The 21,770-nt window shown below is 37.9% G+C and overlaps 1 protein-coding gene across 3 annotated transcripts in view; it reads right to left on the minus strand.

The window, feature by feature from the left end:
* Positions 1 to 21,770, minus strand: part of ADIPOR2 (adiponectin receptor 2) — an 88,873-nt gene that overhangs the window by 38,462 nt on the left and 28,641 nt on the right. For 2 of the 3 annotated variants that reach the window (XM_011217078.3, XM_002914097.4), the window contains exon 2: positions 1,850 to 2,103. In XM_011217078.3, coding sequence (XP_011215380.1) covers positions 1,850 to 2,020 — 171 coding nt within the window. In that variant the 5' untranslated portion in view covers positions 2,021 to 2,103. Of the gene's footprint in view, positions 1 to 1,849; positions 2,104 to 21,539; positions 21,657 to 21,770 lie in introns of all 3 variants that reach the window. The other variant, XM_034644765.1, reaches the window with a different exon arrangement.

Below are 21,770 nucleotides of genomic sequence, written 5' to 3' on the forward strand. Positions count from 1 at the left end.
GACTTAACTCAAAAAAACCTAAATATAAAACCTGAAACTATAAATCTCCTAGAAGAAAATACAGAGGAAAAGTTAAGTTTTATAACATTGGTTTTGGCAATGATTTCTTGGATATGACACCAAAAGCACAAACCATAAAAGCAAAATTAGACAAGTGGGACTATGTCACCTAAAAAGCTCCTGCACAGCAAAGAAAACAATCAACCGAATGAAAAGGTAACCTATGGAACAGGAGAAAATACTTGCAAACTATATATCTGATAAGGAGTTAATATCCAAAATATATAAGGAACTCCTAAAACTCAACAGAAAAAAAAACTCAATTGGTTTATAAATGGATTAAAAAATGGGCAAAAGATGTGAACAGACATTTCTCCAAGTATACAAGTATGTGAAAAGGATACTCAACATCACTAATCATCAAAGAAATGCAAAGCAAAACTACAATGAGGTAGCACATCATATCTATTAGGATAGCCATTATCAAAAAAGAAAATTGTAAGTGTTGGCGAGGATGTGGAGAAATGAGAACCATTGTGCACTACTGATGGGAATGTAAAATGATACAGCTCCTACAGAAAACAGTATGGAGGTTCCCCCAAAAAAAACTAAAAATAGAACTGTCATATGATCCAGTAATCCTATGTCTGGGTATACAAAAAGAACTGAAAACAGTATTGGTAGAATTATTCACAACGGCCAAGAGGTACAAACAACCTAAATGTCCATCAGTGGATGAATGGATAAAGACAATGCAGTATATACCCACAATGGAGTAGTATTAAGCCTTAAAAAGAAGTCTTATCATATGCCACAACACATACAAACCTTGAGAATATTATACTAAGTGAAATAAGCCAGTAATAGAAGGAGAGATACTGCATGATTCCACTTACATGAGACATCTAAAGCAGTCAGACTCACAAAAGCGGAAAGCACAACGGTAGCTGCCAAGGGCTAGCAGGAGCAGAGAAAACGGGAGGTGCTACCCAACGGCTACAGAATTTTCAGTCATGTAAGCTGTAAAAGTTCTAGAGATCTAATGGGCATATAGTTAGCAATAATGTGCTTATGCAATAAAAAGGAAAAAAAAAAAAAAACACCCCCAGTCACTCACCCAAGCTTAGTGATAGTTCTCATTAGTCAAATAACAACTGTTTAGGCCTTAGTAGCAAATGAGGGAAACAGCCTGCTCAGCTTATATGGGGAAGTCTTAGCTACTAGCACACATTACTGCAAAATGGCAGCAAGAAAGCAAGATCTTAAGTGTGGATGGAAGTTGTTGTCCCAGATATCTGTTAAACTTCTTTTTAAACAGTAATAATGCTGGCTTAAAGACAAAATAATATTATACTTACTGTAGGCAAATAGGTGCTTTTTAAATTCTACAGTGGAAAGATTAAAATCTGCCTTCTGTTCCCAGAATTCTAGTGACTCCCAAGGTATACACTGGAGATAAACCATATTTGGAGAAGTAGTTCCAGCACAGTTAGAATTTCTCCAAAAATATCAATGATAACGTCAAAACTAAAAAATGACCGAATTATAAAGATTAAATAGTAACTACAAAAACCCATTTCCTTTCTCAAACAAGATAAAGCAGATTAAGTATGATTTTAGGGGTAGCAGAAAAGGATTAACTATAAAATCAAATAATACCTACCTAGCTAATTTAAAAATGAGATTTTAGTTTATCCCGAACAAAAACTTACAAATGTGCTCAATATTCCTTCTCAAAACCCCATCCTCTTCAGCAATGTCCCCATAATTTTTTTTTCCCTAAATATCTTCCCTCCAACCACATTCCCATAAACATTATTTTACTTACCATCCTTTCCCTTTAACTTACTTTTTTATGATGGGAAGAAAGAACAGATGCCTCTAAAACAGGTTCCAAATTTCCTTGGTGGCTGTCATTATCACCTCTCCTTGTACCATCCAGTTGGTGCCCTTTTCTGAGCCTTATATCTGGCTCTGGAGTCCTGCTGCACCCCAATCGGTTTTCTGCTGTCTGGTTCATGGGATACCCAAGCCTTTCTTACAAAGACGTCTTTCTTTCTATCCCTTCTGGGGAGGATGGACTTTCTGGATAGTGAGTTGACCCTAAGGAGAGGAAAGTTGTGAATTAACATATTTTAAATAAGTACATTAAATGACTGCTGGGGGAAGACATAGGCTATGTTGTTATACACTCAAACAACAGAATACCCAGCAATCATTAAAAATAATAAAACAGGGAGTCTGGGTGGCTCAGTAGGTTAAGCGTCTGCCTTCAGCTCAAGACACGATCCCAGAGTCCTGGGACTCCCTGCTCAGCAGAGGAGCCTGCTTCTCCCTCTCATAATGCCCTTCCCCCAGCTCATGTGCGTGCACAGGCTCTTTCTCTCTCTCTCAAATAAATAAAATTCTTAAAAGAAAAAAAATAACAATAAAATAATGTATAAAATATCTATATTTGCTAACAGGAAAGATCATCAAAATCAATTTTTTAAAAAATCAGGATACAAGAAAACATGTATAATGTTCCTAGAAGTTATAAAAGTATAATTGTATACATACACATAATGATTACTAGAAAATATTCAAAACTGTGCTCTTGGTACTGAAGTACACAGGGAAGAATCTAAGGTCTTTTCATTTTGTTCTGCCTGCAATTTTTTACACTATATCATTTTACAATATGCCATTACTATTTCAAATATACCATTTTATAATGTATCGCTTTTTCAATTAAAACCAGACCAAACTGCAGAAATATGTGGATTTTATCCAGTCTCATTTAAACATCACAATGACCTCATAGGGTATATTTGTGTATCTACTTTTCAGGTGAGGAAACCAAAATTCACTATACTTCGCATAAAATAAATAGGACAAAGTCTCTGACTTTCATAGCATATTTTATTGCTAATATTTTGCATTTAAGTTCCTTAAATGTCTGACATTTCAATATTTGAGTTGTTCTGAATTCTAACTAGACTAACCTGGAAGGCAAGAAACTCAGGACTGGAACATACTTCTTTTACATCCCTTGATTTCCCAGGAAGTGCTATGCACACAAATGTTTAATGAATATTTGACAGATAACATTTAAATGTTCTTGAGTGGTAAAATCTTTCAGAAATCATCACTATCTCTCTAAATTAGACTATAGTAAATCCTTGGAGTTCAATTATTTCATGTCCTTGGCCCTCTACCTCTTAAACTCAGTATAAAAGCTTAATTTAGACATGTAGTTACATATACTAATAAGGTCATTATCACAGCCAATCCAACTAGAAACATCAGAACAGAAGAGGCCAGGGTATGTGTCATGCTCATAAAATCCCATGAGATTCTAAGTTCTTCCTGGGGGAAAGGAGGAGTAGGATAAAGTGAGAGGGCCTGGATAGCATAAAAAGAAGGTAAAATGGGTATTTGGTTTTCATATACATTTGGGTACTAGGACTAAGAATCAGCCCTAGAATTCTAATTAGACTAAAAATTAGCCAACTGTTTGTTTCATACAATCATGTGAGTTTGCTACAGGATTTCTCTAAGGGCTTTCAAAGTTTCTGGAGCAAGAACAAACACCAATATTTAAGGATCACCAAACCTTAGCATGTGCCTCTCACATAAGGGCCTCAGCAAGCAAATTAATAATACTGAGATTATAAACTATGCTATTAATGCCCAATTCTAAAAGAGAAAGCAATGCTAATGACTTACACTTATTTATGTACAGCTCACAAAACTATTTCACACTCACTATTTCATTTTTATTATATTTCATTCTGAAGAGAAAAGGAAGCTAACATTTATTGTGGATCAATAACTCCACAAAGTTAAATTCTGTACCAGAGAATTTACATGTGGTATCTCACATAATCCTAATATAGCACCCCCCTGAGGTGGTTTATCCCCCATTTTATAGATGTGGAAACTGAAACTTGGGAGATTAATTTATTCAAGGCCATTACTCAATATAAATAAAGAGGAGCAGCTGGGATTTACACTCAGGTCTTTCTGGCCCTCATGATGTCATGTTCCTTCTACTACCCAAAAGATTAAGAGTGGGGAAAAAAAAGATAAAAATTTGAACCCTAAAGTCATTTGGCTTACGTGGCAAGTAATCTACAGAATCAGAATCCTTATTTACAAGTTATAGCAAGTAAAATAAAGCTTTCTGCAAAGCAGTCTTGAAACATGACCACCGCAAACTTCTCATAAGTAGGAGCTATATATATGGAGGAGTCCTGCTCATTAATGAGAATATTAATGGAATATTCAATTAGTTAGAATTGTTTTGTAATCCACAACTCAGAAAAAGAAAGCAAATAACAAGAAATAAGTTTTCCCAAAGAATTTGTAAAGGATTCATCTAAAATAAAAAGAAAAAAATATACGTTCCTATCAACAAGGTTTTCTAAATTTACAAGTAAAAATAAAAGAATGAGGAAAATAAGGCACTGTAAAAACTTCAATCAAAAATTTTTAATTCTATTCACTACTTTATATATACAAAGCAGAAGGCCTACCACAATATTTTAGTTTCAACAATAAAATTATTGAAGGAAAAAGCATTTATGTCACCCCTCAGGTTCCTAAAGATTTAACAAAACATCCCAATCCTAAAACACTTAACAACTGTAATGTACTATACATTTTAGTTTATTTGCATTCTACCTAATGATAAAATGAATTGCTCCTGGATGCAATGCTTTGAAATCAAAAGCACTACGAGTCTAAGGTAAAATTATAGTTAAGGTAAAGGTGTCCTTTATCACCACCATTATTTAACTCTGTCCTGGAGATTTTAGACAATTAAATAAGAGGTGAAAAGGAAGGTTAAAAAACTATAATTATTTACAGATTATATGATGCTTTAGCTAAAAACCCAAAAGAATCAACTAGAAAAAAATCATAATAAAAAATTTTATCAAATGACTGGATGTAAAATTAACATATGGATATCAACAGTCTGCATCCTAAAAGCCCATAATATTGGTTACTATGAAAGAAACTAAAACATCACAATAGGGAAAAATGGATAAAATGCTTCAAAGCAAACCTTAAAATGCTAATGAAGAGCTACAAAAACCGGGACTAATAAATGAGTTCAGCAACGCTGACAGAATATCAACACTCAAATATCTATCACTTTTTTATATACTAAAAACAGACATGTGGAAACTGTAAACTGAGAAAAATACCATTTAAAATTACTCCCAAGAAAATTAAATACTTAAGTACACACTTAATAAAGTATGTACAGGATCTGTTTGCCAAAAATTATAAAATGCTGATGAACAAAAATAGCAACCTACCATATTCATGGATTGGAAGACTCAATAAAGTAAAGATGTCAATTTTCCCCAAATTTTCTATAGGTTTAAATGCAACTCCTATCAAGATCTTAGCATAAAAACAAGATAATGGCAAGCTTACTCTAAAACTTATATGGAAGACACGGCGCCTACCAAAAACAATCTTGAAAAAAAATAAATGGGAAAAAGCCCTCTATCTAATATGAAGCCCCATTATACAGCTACAGCTATCAAGAGTGTGATAACAGTAGAGGAAAAGACACACAAACTGATGGAACAAAACAGAGATCCAAAATGTAGACACACAAATATGCCCATATTTTAAAGATATGCAAAAGCAATTTATTTTTTTTATAATTGTTTTTACTTATTTACTTGTCAGAGAGAGAGAGAGCATAAGCACACACAAGCAGGCAGGCAGAGGGAGAAGCAGGATCCCCACTGAGCAGGGAGCCCAATGTGGGACTCAATCCCAGGACCCTGGAATCATGACCTGAGCTGAAGGCAGATGCTTAATCAACTAAGCCACCCAGGTATCCCTCAAAAGCAATTTAATGGAGGAATAGGCTTTTCAACAAATGGTGATAGCCAAAAAAGAAAAAAAAAGAGAGAGAACTTCAACCTAAACCTCACATATTATACAAAGTTAACTCAAAATGGATCATGGACTTAAATGTAAAATACAGAAGTATAAAACTTTTATAAAAAATACAGGAGAAAGCTTCATAATCTAGAGCTATGCACAGAGTATTGAGACCTGACACCAAAAGATCCATAATAGGGGAAAAAACGATAAACTGGACTTCATCAAAATTAACTTTTCTGTGAAGCACTCTACTAAGAAGTTGAAAAGTTGTAGACTGAGAGAAAATATTTGTAAATCCTATATCCAACAACTATTATCTAAACTATATAAAGAACTCAAAAATTCAACAGTACAAAAAAACTCTCCAACTAGAAAATGGACAAATGACAGGAACAGGCATTTCACCAAAGAGGATATACAAAAGGCAAATAATCACAGAAAAGATGTTCAATGTCATTAGCCATCAGGGAAATGCAAATTAAAACCAAAATGAGCTATCACCACAAACCTAATCAGATGGTTAAAATAAAAAACCGTAAGAACAGGAGAATGACTTCTGGCATGACAGTGTGAGGAGCTCTACTGACCTGCTCCCCAATGAAAATGACAAAAACTAAAAATATTAAAAGCCTCTGGAAATAGTCCTAAAGGTAAACAGCAAATAAAGAAACATTCAAGATTACCTAAGAAAAATCAGTAAGAAAAGCAAAAAGTCTGTGATATCTGAACTATGATGTCTCTCTTCCTTCCCCTCCCAACTCAGAGGGGCAGAGAATCTACTCCAGACTCCTGCAGTCAAAAACACAGGGTCCCTCGGCCTCCAGAACCTAGATGGAGTCGGGAGGAACAGGAGGACATCAGTATTTCTCATTCTGCCTCAGGTACTATTGCCAAGGCTAATCCCAGATAAACAGTTTACAAGTAGGGGCTCTCTTCCTCCTACCAGCCCTACTTGTGGAATTAAGGCAACTGCTACTTGACCATGGTATGCTGAGAATACCAGGGCACTGATCACTCTTGACCCAGCTCATGAGGTGGGGGTTCTACACCAGGAGAAGCAAGCTGAGAGGACCCGAGACCAATGCCCACCACGTACTCATCTCTTAGAATGTGGCTATTACTCAAAGAGAAACTTGTCATTGTCCCCATCCCTGTATCTCTAGAGCCCCAGTTAAGAGATTTTGCCTGGGGGGAAGAAGCAGGTAGGGGGTGGGCAAGGAGGCCTAATCTCTTCCCAAAAGGCTTAACTTTATTTGCAACACAGGGTGAAGAAGTCTAAAGGCATTCTAAAGAACAGTGGAAGTAATGGGAGCAGAATCAAGATGCAGACTAAACTAGGGGTATCTGGGTGGCTCAGCCAGTTAAGCATTGACTGAAGATTTTATTTATTTATTTGTTGGGGGGGGGCGCACAAGCAGGGGCAATGGCAGGCAGTGGGAGAAGCAGGATCCCTGCTGAGCAAGGAGCCCAATGTGGGACACGATCTCAGGACCCTGGAATCATGACCTGAGCTGAAGGCAGATGCTTAACTGACTGAGCCACCCACACATCCCTAAGCATCGGATTCTTGGTTTCAGCTCAGGTAATGATCTCAGGGTTGTGAGACTGAGCCCCATCTCAGACTCCACACTGGGTATGGAGCCTGCCTAAGATTCTCTCTCTCCTCTCCCTTTGCCCCTCCCTGCCTCCAAAAATAAAAAAAGTAAAAAAGACACAGGCTAAACTCTAGGCAGGTTAATTTGCAGAAGAGTGCCAGGGAATAAGGTAAATTGGTAGGAGTTCTCCTAGTGCCCAACAAAAATTAAACACTAAACTCAGAAACCATTCCTTCAAAGGAGCTAGAATTTGATGGGATTAGTCTGCAGAACAATTATAGTCCAGGGCATTCTTAAAATCATTAGGGCAATCAGCTGGCAATTAACAAAGTTTTTAAAAGCTGAGTGTGGTCAGTGAAACAGAAAAAAAGAGAGCTGAACCCAAACTTTCATCACCCTGGGTAACTGATCATATCCAAAATTAACACCTCCCTGAGAAACAGTATCAGAAGCTGAACACTAATGGGGAAAAAGACTCAACTAAAACAACCCAGTCAGTCACTATGCAAGTTAACAAGCAAATAACAAACACTGGAAGAGGGGGCCCAGTACCTAGTGTTGCTACATTATCTAAAAGGTCCAGTATCCAATAAAAAGTTAGGAGGCATGCAAAGAAACAGCAAAGTATATTCATACACTGGGAAGAAAGAAAAAAGAAAAACAGAAAGTATAAAGAGGGTCAAAATGTACAGACTTCCACTTACAAAGTGAGTCCTGGGGATGTAATGTACAGATGGTGACTATAGTTAATACTGTATTATATATTTAAAAGTTGCTAAAGGGTAAATCTTCAAAGTTCTCAACACAAGGAAAAGGTAAAAGAATAAATCTTCAAAGTTCTCACCACAAGGAAAAAGTTCTCATCACCACTATGTGGGGGGAAAAAAAAAACAGGCAACAGAAAATACCTGTGAGGGGCAGCTGGATGGCTCAATCATTAAGTGGCTGCCTTTGGCTCAGGTCGAGATCCCAGAGTCCTGGGATGGAGCCTGCATCAGGCTCCCTGCTCAGCAGGAAGCCTGCTTCTCCCTCTCTCACTCCCTGCGCTTGCTTGCGGAAGTTCCCTCTCTCGCTGTCTCTCTGTCAAATAAATAAAATCTTAAAAAAAAAAAAAAGCCTGTGAAAGACACCAAATGTCAGATTTATCAAATAAAGACTAATGTGTAGCCATTATAAATATGTTCACACAACTAAAGGAAACTATGGCTAAAGAAGTGAAGGAAGGCACAATAACAATATCACATCAGAGAGCTCAGCTGGAGGAGCATGTGACTCTTGATCTCAGGGGCCAGGAGTCTGAGCCTGACACCGGGTACAGAGATTACTTAAACAAGTAAATAAAAACTTAACAACAACAGGGGCGCCTGGGTGGCACAGCGGTTAAGCGTCTGCCTTCGGCTCAGGGCGTGATCCCGGCGTTACGGGATCGAGCCCCACATCAGGCTCCTCTACTATGAGCCTGCTTCTTCTCTCCCATTCCCCCTGCTTGTGTTCCCTCTCTCACTGGCTGTCTCTATCTCTGTCAAATAAATAAATAAAATCTTTAAAAAAAAAAAAAAACAACAACAATGTCACATCAGATAGAAAATATCAATAGAGACAAATTACAAAAAAGAACTCAACAGAAATTATGGCATTAAAAAGTACAATAACAAACTTAAAAGTCATCAGATGGGCTCAACAGAACTGAAGAAGAAAAAAAAAACAAACTTAGACATAGATAAGATCTTATGCAAACCAAAAGAAAGAAAAAAGAGTAGTAAAATGAAAAGACCCTCAGATGTATTCCAAAAAACCATGAAGAGTGTAAGGATAGGAGAGGGTGTGAGAAATCTCCAAATGTCCGGGTTCAGCTTACAGGTCAACCACTGGTCATGTCCTCTTAATTACCTCCTAAAAATTGTCAACCAAGAATCCTACATCCAGTGAAACCACCCTTCAAAAGTGAGGGAGAAATCAAGACACTTACAGATAAAAGCTGAAGTGGTTTGTGACCACTAGACTTGCCCTGCAAGAAATGCTGAAGGGAATTCTACAAGGTGAAATGAAAAGGAACTAGACAATACCCTGAAACCACACACAGAAATAAAGAATTATAAATAATTATAAAAGCTAGTATTACTGTAACAATGGTTTAAAGCTGTATTCATTTTCTAAGTGATTTAAGAGACTAATACATTTATTTTTTTTAAGATTATTTTAGAGAGGGAGACACTGCACTTGCAAGCAGGAGGAGGGACAAAGGGAGAGGGAAAGAATCCCTAAGCAGACTCCCCACTGAGCATGGAGCCTAATGCGGGGCTCCGTCCCAGGACCCCAAGGATTATGACCTGAGCCAAAAATCAAGAGCCAGATGCCCAACCGAAAGCTACCCAGGTGCCCCAAGAAAATAATACATTTAAAGGAAAAAACAATTATTAGTGTCACAGCTAGTACTACTGTAACTTTGTAACTCCACTGTGTTTTCTACACAATGTATGAGACTGATGCATTTAAAAGAATTATTACTTTATGTTTGAGGGCAAACAACATATAAAGGTGTAATTTTGTGACAACAATAAGTGGGAACAGAGCTGTAAAAGAGCAGATTTTGCACATTCTTGAAGTTTACCTGCTATAAATTCAAATTACAGTACTATAACTTTAAAATGTTAAAGGCAACCAACCCCATGAAAACCACACACATACATACATACACACACACACACACATACACACACACACACACACACACACACACACAAAATAGCTATAGAATATACAAAAAAGGACATTAAGGAATTTAAACAACGTACTCCAAAGCACTGTATTTTTTTTTTGTTGTTAATTAACAACCACAAACAGGAATGCAGGAAGGGAGGGGAAAAAGCTATTGGGCATACAGAAAATAGCACAAACAGGTTGAAAGTGAAAGGATGGGAAAAGATATTCTATTCAGATAGTAACCAAAAGAGTGCAGAAATGGTTGTAATGGTATTAGACAGAACAGACTTTACATCAAAAAAACATTTTAAGAGATAAAGAAGGATGGGGCACCTAGGTGGCTCAGTCGGTTGAGCATCTATCTGCCTGTGGCTCAGGTCGTGATCCCATGGTCCTGGGATCGAGTCCCACATTGGGCTCCTTGCTCCATGGGGAGCTTGTTTTTCCCTCTGCCTCTCTCTCTCTGTCTCTCTCTCTCATGAATAAATAAATAAATAAAGTCTTTAAAAAAAAAAAAGGTGGGGGAGTGATAAAGAAGGACGCTTTTATACTAATAAAAGTTTCAAAAAAGATACAACAATTAGAAACATTTAGGCACCTAATAACAGACCATCAAAGTATATGAAGCAAAAACTGATGGAATTAATGGGGAAAATAATAATTCTACAACAACAGCTGAAGGCATCAACACCCGGCTCACAATAAAGGAGAGAACAACCAGATAGAAGTAAGGAAACAGGACTTAACACAATAAACCAACCAGATCTAACAGACATATACAGAACCACTTTACTCAAAATACACATATTCTCAGGCACATATGGAACAGACCATATGTTAGGCCACAAACTAAATCTCAATACATTAAAAATCTCACCACAACAGAATAAACTTAGAAATCAATAACTTCAAAGAAAACTGAAAATTGACAATTTAATATAAATTAAACAACATACTCTGAAGCAACTGATGGATCAAAGATGAAATCACAGATGAATGAAAATAACATAGCAAAACTTACAAGACAACGCAAATGGTGCTAAGGGGGGAGGGGAGGGGAATAAATGTTTACATTAAAAAGGCAAGACAGATCTCAAATCAACAACTTAACTTTACAACTTAAAGAACTAGGGGGAAAAAAAAGAACTAACCCTAAAGCTAGGAGGAGGGAAATAATGAAGATTAGAGCAGGGACAAAGGGAAAAGAGGAAAGAAAAATCAATGAAACTAAAAAATGGTTCTCCAAAAAGATCAACAAAATTGACACAAACCTTTCACTCGATGTACTAAGAAAAAGGGAAGACTCAAATTACTAACATTAGAAATGAACCTGAGAATATTACTACCAATCTTACAGAAATTAAAAGGATTATAAAAGAACACTATGAATAACTGTATACCAAAAAATGAGATAACCTAGATGAAATGAACAAACTCCTAAAAAACAAAACCCACCAAGGCTAAAATCATGAAAAAATAGAAAATCTGATCTTTAGTCCTGTAACTGACAAGGAAACTGAATCAGTAATAAAAAAAATCTTCCAACAAAGAAAAGCACCAGACCTAATGACTTCACTCTTGAATTCTACCAAACATTTAAAGAACTAATACCAATTCTCAAACTTTTCCAAAAAACTGAACACTTCCTAACTTTCTACGAAGCCAGCATAACCCTGATTACAAAGCCAGACAAAAACACTACAAGAAAACTACAGACCAATCTCCCTGTGAACACTGACCCAAAAATCCACAACAAAATACTACCAAAAATTCAGCGGCATATTAAGAAGAACATACACCATGACAATTTGATTTATCCCTGGCATGCAAGGATAGTTCAACACAGAAAAATCGATCAATGTAATATACATCAACAAAATGAAGAAAAAAAACATGCACATCACAAATGATGCAGAAAAAGCATCTGACAAAATTCAACACCCTCTCATGATAAAAACTCAGTAAAGGGGCGCCTGGGTGTCGCAGTCGTTAAGCGTCTGCCGTTGGCTCAGGGCATGATCCCAGCATTGTGGGATCGAGCCCCACGTCAGGCTCCTCCGCTATGAGCCTGCTTCTTCCTCTCCCACTCCCTCTGCTTGTGTTCCCTCTCTCACTGGCTGTCTCTATCTCTGTCAAATAAATAAATAAATAAAATCTTTAAAAAAAAAAAAAGAAACTCAGTAAAATAGGAATAGAAGGAAACCTTCACAGAAGTCATATGTGAAAAAACCACGGCAAACATCATACTCAACAGTAAAGACTGAAAACTTTTCCTCTAATATCAGAATTTTGTACTTCATATATTTATTCCAAGATAAATTTAATAAATCTAAAGATTAACAAATAATGAAATTAATCTCAAGCACTGAATATAGTGTTTTATTACCAAAATCATTAAGTATAACCACCTTTTAAAAATTTCCAGGGCACCTGGGTGGCTCAGTTGGTTAAGCAGCTACCTTCGGCTTGGGTCATGATCCCAGGGTCCTGGGATTGAGTCCCGCATCAGGCTCCCTGTTCAGCAGAAAGCCTGCTTCTCCCTCTCCCTCTGCTGTTCCCCATGCTTGTGCTCGCTCGCTCTCTCTCGGGCAAATAAATAAAATCTTAATAAAAAAATTAATAACTAAAATTTTCCAAGAATTTGGAATACAACAGGAAATTATGCATTCCTTTTTGCATTTTAATGTAGTGTCCTATAACCTCCTAACATTAATTTAAGTAACATGAGTAGTGGTCTCATCCCTCATATATACACAATGACAGCCTGAAAAAAATTAAAAGACTGATTATGAAATGACAACTCCAAAATGTCACATTTTTAATGTAATAAAGGAGTTAAATTATTTTATATACATAATTTTTGTATACAGTATAGCCTGTTTATCACATACAGCTCTCTTAAGCCAGACCTTTATACAGACAGAAATCACCAAAAATGATTTTTAGTTTTAACAATTCAAAGTAACTCAAAGCAACAGTATGTGGATATTGGAGTTACATGTCTCATAGAATATGAGCTATTGTTTGCCAATGTCACTTGATAAATTTTGGACTGTCATAAAATCTCTTTCCAAGACACCTGGGTGGCTCAGTCGGTTAAGTGTCTGCCTTCGGCTTGGGTCATGATCCCAGCATCCTGGGATCGAGTCCTGTGTCAGGCTCCCAGATCAGCAGGGAGCCTGCTTCTCCCTCTTCCCAGTCGCCCCCCCTTTTGCTTGTACTCTCTCTTGCTATCTCTCTCTCAAATAAAATCTTCTAAAAATAAAATAAAATGTAATAAAATTTCTTTCCAAAAGCAATTTTTTAAGTACTTCTCAAAGAGCTGTACTTTGCAAATGCCTTTAGAATTGCTATAATCGCCCAAAGAAAGTAACACTACTAGACCCTTTAATTTCCAACTCTTCACAGGAAAAACAAAATTTGGTGATCTTCAAATAAAGAAGGTTGCTATTATATCAGCCTTACTTTTGTACATTCCATTTTTCAAAACCCTGAATTACTGTGTCCCTGAATGCTTTCTTCTATTAGGTGCCTGTCTTATGGACAGAGGACGTGAGCCTCAGAGGTGGAGATCTAACTACAAAAATATGTAGCAAAAATCAGATCTGAATCTCACAACTCTGACTCCCCACTGAGTTCAAATTCTTGGTACAGAATGTTTAAATTCCCAAAAAGACAGTCTTAACCTATTAAAGTTCATCTTTACCTATCATTAAGTTATATATCATATCTACTTTCACCTAAGGGCTGCTCCACTTTAAAAACATTTACCTTGGAATAAAGAGCTTTAGTTCTAAAGAAAATCACTTAATGGCATTCACAGTCATTCCATCAAACCTGACATTTATTATTTTATAAGAGTCTCCAAGGCTTTTTAGTTCCAGACAGGTTATTTGTCCCAAAGCCACACTTTCTGGCAAACTATGAATTCCCTACATGTTTTCTAATAGTTATAAGCCTGTCAGTTGGACACTGAATTAAACCAAACCACTGTTTATTTGCCTTATGTTTTCCTACTTGATGATTTAAGGCTTTACCTTTCCAAGTTATATTCTCCAACTTACTGATATAGCAATCAATTTGGTAATAATACAGATTTACTTGCCTTAGTGGACAGTATTACAGAACGTTATTGCTAAAGATATTCCTCTCTTATCCCAAATTCCTATATCCAATCCATTAGCAAATGCTACAGTTTTTACCTCCAAAATACCTCTCAAATTCTTTCCATTTCTTTTCCTTTCCTCTATCACTTCTTAGACCAGGTTATCAATATCTCTGACCAAGAATACTTTTGATAATCCCCTAATGGGTCTCCTTGTCTCTATTCTCAAACCTGCAGTCCATACAACGCCCACAGTGTTCTTCCAAACAGAAAAATCATACCAATTACCCTGCTAAATACCTCCAGTACATTTTATTCCTTGCGCAAAAGAAAACCAAAACCTTTCCATAATCTCCACAAGGCCCTTCATGATTTGGTCTTTGTCAGCCTCTCCAATTTAACTCATAAAGCTCCCTAACCTGTTCAGTTATTCTTCTGATCCCCGTCTATACCAATCGTGATCGTCACCAAGACCTGGGAAAAGACCTGGTCCCTAAGATCACCTTTTCCAAAAACACTTACATGACCATCCTTACCTAACACAGCATTACCCCACCCTCCATACCAGTCACTGATAGCACTTTACACTGTTTAATTTCCTTCATAGCACTTCCCACTCTCTAAAATCGTATTTTTAGTTGTTTCCTTTTTTATCATCTATCTTCCCCAACTAAACCATCAGTTCCAAAAGTGCAAACCTTGTCTGTCCTGTTCACCACACATATCTCTAACAGTGTCTCTCACATAGTACACCCTCAAATTTTACCTAATGATTAAATGAAGCTTCCATTAGAAAGTCCTTGGTATTGGGGCGCCTGGGTGGCTCAGTCATTAAGTGGCTGCCTTCGGCTCAGGTCATGATCCCAGAGTCCTGGGATCAAGCCCCGCATTGGGCTCCCTGCTCAGCGGGAAGCCTGCTTCTCCCTCTCCCTCCACTCCCAACCCCACCACCACCACCACCCCCAATCATGCACGCACACCTTCCCAAATAAATTTTTAAAAAAACGTTTTTTTTTAAAAGATTTTATTTATTAGACAGAGAGAGAGAAGGTGAGAGAGAGAACACAAGCAGCGGGAGAAGCAGTCAGAGGGAGATGCGGGGCTCAATCCCAGGACCCTGGGATCATGATGAGCCTAAGGCAGCTGCTTAACGACTGAGCCACACCCAGGTGCCCCAAATTAAAAAAAAAAAAAATCTTAAAAAAAAAAAAAGAAATCCCTTGGTGTTATGGATTCAACTCTGTCCCCCAAAATTCATGTTAAAGCCCCAACTCCAAGTACTTTAGAATGTGACTATATTTGATGATAGGGCTATTAATGAGGTAATCAAATTCATAATGGTAGGGGCCTTATCAAATATGACTGGTATTCTTATAAAAAGAGGAAGACACCAGAGATGCACATGCATAGAAAAAAGGCCACGTGAGGACACAGCAAGAAGGCAACTGTCTGCAAGCCAAGAAGAGAGACCTCAGGAGAAACCAAAATTGCCAACATCTTGATGTTGAGCCTTTAGCCTCCACAATTGTGGGAAAATAAATTTCTGTTGTTTAAGCCACCCAGTCTGTGGTATTTTATGGAAGCCCTAGCAAACAAATACATCTGCCTTTCAAGAGTAGCGTGTTTCTTCAGAAATAAATGAAAATTAATTACATCTCAATGTTTATTTCTAGTAGCAGACATCATCATGGCTCTTTAGACAGTCATTTACCATTTAATTTTTAACCACTTAATAAGCATTTTGAGGAAACAGCTTCAAGAGCACACAATAACTAGTCAGTTTTCACGACACCCAGGCAGGATCAACAAACTTTTTCTGTAAAAGTCCTGATAATAAACATTTTAGACTTTGCAGGCCATAAAAGGCATCTGGTCCAGCTACTTAACTCTGACACTGTAGTGTAAAATTGGCCTTAGACAATACATAGTGAATGGCTGTGGCTGTATACCAATGAAGTTTTATTTTTGGACACCGAAATTTACATGTCATTATCATTTACATTTGTATGTCACAAAACAACTTTCAAAACTGTGGCTCAGTCGTTAAGCGTCTGCCTTCGGCTCAGGGCGTGATCTCAGGGAGCCCCACATCGGGCTCCCTGCTCTGCTGGGAACCCGCTTCTTTCTCTCCCACTCCCCCTGCTTGTGTTCCCTCTCTTGCTGGCTGTCTCTCTCTGTCAAATAAATAAATAAAATCTTTTTTAAAAAATGTAAAAATCATTCTTAGCTCATAAGCCATACAAAAAAGGCAAAAGCCTGGAGGCTACATTTCACCAACCCTACCCTTAAACAGTAGTTTACTTTATCACCTCTGTTTTACAGATTAGGAAATCTCCAGGTTTCCCTACAGAGCAATGATTAACATAGCATCTCAATGCCTAGGCTACAAGTATGTTCATCTATTTCTGTCTACAAAACTATGCAAATAACAGAAGAAGGTCTCACAATTCAGGTTTATTCTATCCTGAAGAACTCTGTCTTTACTAAACCTAAAAAAATCATTATTCTTCCTTAAGTCACATTTCTTCTCACACCATGAAGGAATTGGGGGAAAAAATTATGTAAATTGACAGATCAAATGACATGTCCCCCTATTAACCTGACAGTGGCTAGTAAATACCAGAAACAAGATATAGAAAAACATAAGACCATTAGATTCGGGTTTAATAAAGATTTTCTAAAATGGAACGAGTGACCCATAACAAAATTTGTAAAACCACCCAAGGTCACAATTCTGTAACTGTTTCCAGGTGCCTTCTTTCTTTGCATTAAACAATGACCACAACATAGTAAGCTTTATTTTTTAACTCTTTAAAAAAAATTATTTTTTTTGCCTCTTTTCAAGCTTAGGTAAATGGAAAACACAAAAGGCACCGAGAAGAATCCTCGCCAGTAAGAAAATGGCCATTGGGATACCAAAAAAGGGTGGCTTAAATTATCTTCTTTTTAAAAAATTAAACAGAATGGTATTTTCTCAAAACAAAATTTTCAACCTAGAGGTAAGAATTAAATCTGGCAACTAAGTCAGACCTGAAACTTATGCCTAAAAATTCCTTCCTTTTTAAAAGATAAGGTAAGCAGGGGTGCCTGGGTGGCTCAGTCGGGTTAAGTGTCCAACTCTTGACTTCAGCTCAGGTCATGATCTCAGAGTGTGGGATCGAGCCCCTCCCTCATGAGGCTCCATGCTCAGTGTGGAGTCTGCTTGGGATTCTGTCTCCCTCTGCCTCGTTCTATAAATACATAAATGAATGAATGAATGAAAAAGATTTTCTTTTAAAAAGAGGTAAATAAATTTCAGTAAAGGAGAATAATGTCCTCCACCACCAAAGATGTCTACATCTTAATCCCTGGAACCTGTGAATATATTATGAAACATGTCAAAAGAGAATTAAGGTTGTACATGGAATTAAGTCCTCAAGTTTAAGAGTATAAAGGAGCCCGGGTGGCGCATTCGTTAAGCGTCTGCCTTCGGCTCAGGGCGTAATCCCAGCGTTATGGGATCGAGCCCCACATCAGGCTCCTCCACTAGGAGCCTGCTTCTCCCTCTCCCACTCCCCCTGCTTGTGCTCCCTCTCTCGCTGGCTGTCTATCTCTGTCAAATAAATAAATAAAATCTTTAACCAAAAAAAAAAAAAAAAAAAAGGAGCCCTGAGACCAAAAAAGTTTGCTAACCCCTACGCTAAAAGCCAACAGCAGACAAGAAATGAACTGAGATAGTGGAGTGTGATTTTGGTTCTTTAAATTTTCATCTAGTCTTTCACCACGTCAAGACAAATCTATATTTTTATATTTGTAATTTTTAAAACCATTTAATTTAGCTCAAATTAAAACAAGGTAATGTCTCACCCCAACTTAAAATCTTTAAATGACTGTTCACAGCTTGCAGAATAAAGTAAAATCTCCTCAGTGCAGCACAGAAGGCATCCAATCTTCTCCTTACCAGAAAACCACTTCAGATACACTAAATTCTAGACTACCCAATGTACTCAGCTCCCTCTTCTCTCCACGTGTCCTCCATGTTGCGCTAGGTCTGGAACCACCTCTACTCTCCTTTACCCAACTTTCTCCTTTTTCAGAACTCCCATCAGGTATTCCCATCTCCTCCAGGAAGCATTCTAAGGTAGGGTAATTACCTCTGTGTGTTATCATGGTTTCGTCTGCACCAACTGTTTTCCTTACTTACCTATTGCTCCCACTAGAGTACAAGCAAAAGTATAAGAACAGAGAGCAGTACTTTGGGGCGCCTGGGTGGCACAGCGGTTAAGCGCGTCTGCCTTCAGCTCAGGGCGTGATCCCGGCGTTCTGGGATCGAGCCCCACATTCAGGCTCCTTTGCAATGAGCCTGCTTCTTCCTCTCCCGTTCCCCCTGCATGTGTTCCCTCTCTCACTGGCTGTCTCTGTCTCTGTCAAATAAATAAATAAAAAAAAAAAAAAAAAAAAAAAAAAAAAAAAAAAAAAAAAAAAAAGAACAGAGAGCAGTACTTCAATAATCTTTAAAATCCACAGCCAAGTACACCTCCTGGCACACAGTAAATTTTCAAACGCCTTCTGAAGGAATTCATGTTCTCTAACTTAAGATTTTCCTTTCAGGGGCTCCTGGGTGGCACAGCGGTTAAGCGTCTGCCTTAGGCTCAGGGCGTGATCCCAGCGTTATGGGATCGAGCCCCACATCAGGCTCCTCTGCTGTGAGCCTGCTTCTTCCTCCCACTCCCCCTGCTTGTGTTTCCTCTCTCGCTAGCTGTCTCTATCTCTGTCAAATAAATAATAAAATCTTAAAAAAAAAAAAAAAAGATTTTCCTTTCAACACCAGGGCGCCTGGGTGACTCAGTCAGTTAAGTGTCTCCCTTTGGCTCAGGTCATGATCCCAGGCTCCTGGGATGGAGCCCTATGTCTGGGCTCCCTGCTCAGCAGGGAGTGGGCCTCACCCTCTGCCCCTCCCCCAACTTGTACTGTCTCTCTCTCTCTAATAAATAAAATCTTAAAAAAAAATTTTTTTTTCCTTTCAACTCTATTACTGTCCCCCCCAAAAGCCTATATGTAAGTTATTTCCCCTCACCAAGAAAAAAAAAAAAAAGAATTTTTATGGCAGTACAGAATTAAAAAAATCTTGCGTTGAAAAGAATTACCTCGCTCAAAAACTGTTATTCTTTTTTTAAAGTGACCTGTCCCCAAATATACTTAACAAAGGACTTTTTGATATTAATACAACTATTAATTTCCATTTTTAAGAAAAGTATTCCATTGCTCTTCAAAAGAATATGAATATAAAAATTTAGTCCCAGATCAAAATAGAGAAAAATACCCATGAAAATGGCTTCATCATTCAACACAGAAGAGAATCTCTCTCTTAACTGTCCCACTTCATTAATAAACATGCTTATGAAGCTGCCAGATAGTTTTGAGTAGCAGAGTTCATTCACCCCCTTTAAAAGGTCATCACCTGGGGAGAAAGGAGAGACCAGCATAACTACCAATTTGAGATAAGATGATTTCTGCAGGCTGGAGAATTCACTTAATTACTTATTCAGTATTTTATTCCCTTAGGCTCTGGAATTCTCCCAGACACTCTTTAAAGAAAAAAGAGGGAACAAAAATACGAACTCCCTGGTGAGGGAAAAAGGAGGAGTTGTTTTAGTTTTCTCTAAAACAAGAAATGACAGAATTAAGAGCTTTTTTTGGCTCAACATGAAAAATTAAATTCAATTTATAAAGAAAATAATAAAACTTATTAAGGTGTGACCATAAGGGAATAACACATTAAAATCAAGTATTGATAATATTCCAACATTTACTTCTACCCCTGAATAGAAAAAATAAATTATCTAAAAAAGTGAATCCGACATATAGCAAATCTAAGAAGACACTGACCAAATCCTAAATTCCATGTAAGAATATGGAAAGGGTGGGGGTAAGCTGTCTTTAAAAGTCAGTCTGGGGGCGCCTGGGTGGCACAGCGGTTAAGCGTCTGCCTTCGGCTCAGGGCGTGATCCCGGCGTTGCCGGATCGAGCTCCACGTCAGGCTCCTCCGCTATGAGCCTGCTTCTTCCTCTCCCACTCCCCCTGCTTGTGTTCCCTCTCTCGCTGGCTGTCTCTATCTCTGTCCAATAAATAAAAAAATAAAATAAAAATAAAAAATCTTTAAAAGTCAGTCTGTAGGGGCACCTGTGTCAGTCAATTAAAGCATCTTGACTCTTGATTTTGGCTCAGGTCATGATCTCCTGGGGTCTGCTTAAAGTTCTCTCTCCCTCTCCCCTCTACCCCTCCCTCCCCCCATGTGCTCTCTTTCTCTCTAAAAAAAATAAAATAAAATGAAACAAATAAAAGTCTGGGACTCCTGGGTGGCTCAGTCGTTAAGCATCTGCCTTTAGCTCAGGTCATGATCCCAGGGTCCTGGGATCAAGTCCTGCACCGTGCTCCTTGCTCAGCAGGGAGCCTGCTTCTCACTCTGCCTGCCTCTCCCCGTTTGTGCGCGTGCGCGCGCGCGCTCTCTCTCTCTCTCTCTCTCTCTCTGGCAAATAAATAAATAATAAAAAGGAACTGGAGGGAGAGAGGGAGGGAGGGAAAGGAAGGGAGAAAAGAAGGGAAGGGAAGTCAGTTTGTATAACAAACCTGCATTACTGGAAGACAAATAACTCACTGGTGTACTCCTTTCCAACTTTAAGAACCCATCTTTCTATTTGGTAAACTTGGAAATTATAAATAACACAATGAAGGCAACTAGATACCAACTCTAGAAGGAACTGACTGATTTTGAAACAATTCAGTAGAAAACCTAAAGCCTGTAGCAAACATGTATTTTCTACATGACGGATTAATAACACTCTTTTGGGAGGAAAAAAACAACTTCAACTATGAAAAGTACACTGAGGGGGCACCTGGATGGCTCAGTCATTAAGTGTCTGCCTTCGGCTCAGGGCATGATCCCAGCGTTCTGGGATCGAGCCCCACATCAGGCTCCTCTGCTGGGAGCCTGCTTCTTCCTCTCCCACTCCCCCTGCTTGTGTTCCCTCTCTCGCTGTCGCTCTCTGTCAAATAAGTAAATAAAATCTTAAAAAAAAAAAAGTACACTGAAATATATCTAAACAATTTGTCTAAAGAGCAAATATTCAGACACTGAATATCTAACAAAAGGAGACTACAATTTCAAACAGAAATAAATACATGTTATTTAATATAAACACACGCTGTCAAGTACCCATTATTTCATTTATTCTTCACAATAACTGTAAGGATTCAATACTTCCCTTCTACAGCTGAGGAACCTGAGGCTGAGCAGGTAACTCAAAGTCTCGCAGCTGGCAAGCAGAAGAACAGAATTCAAACTCAGGTCCTTTACACTTTCTCCACTCAGCCATGATGCCCTAAGTAGAAATGAAAATAGGCCAAAAATATGCACAATAATTATGACCAAATTTTTTGTTCCAAAAATAAGGGTACATGGTTTAGCTAGAAATATACTTTCTTAAATTTCTATA

The sequence above is a fragment of the Ailuropoda melanoleuca genome, chromosome 16 (assembly GCF_002007445.2).
Source record: "Ailuropoda melanoleuca isolate Jingjing chromosome 16, ASM200744v2, whole genome shotgun sequence".
Classification (NCBI taxonomy): Eukaryota; Metazoa; Chordata; class Mammalia; order Carnivora; family Ursidae; genus Ailuropoda; species Ailuropoda melanoleuca.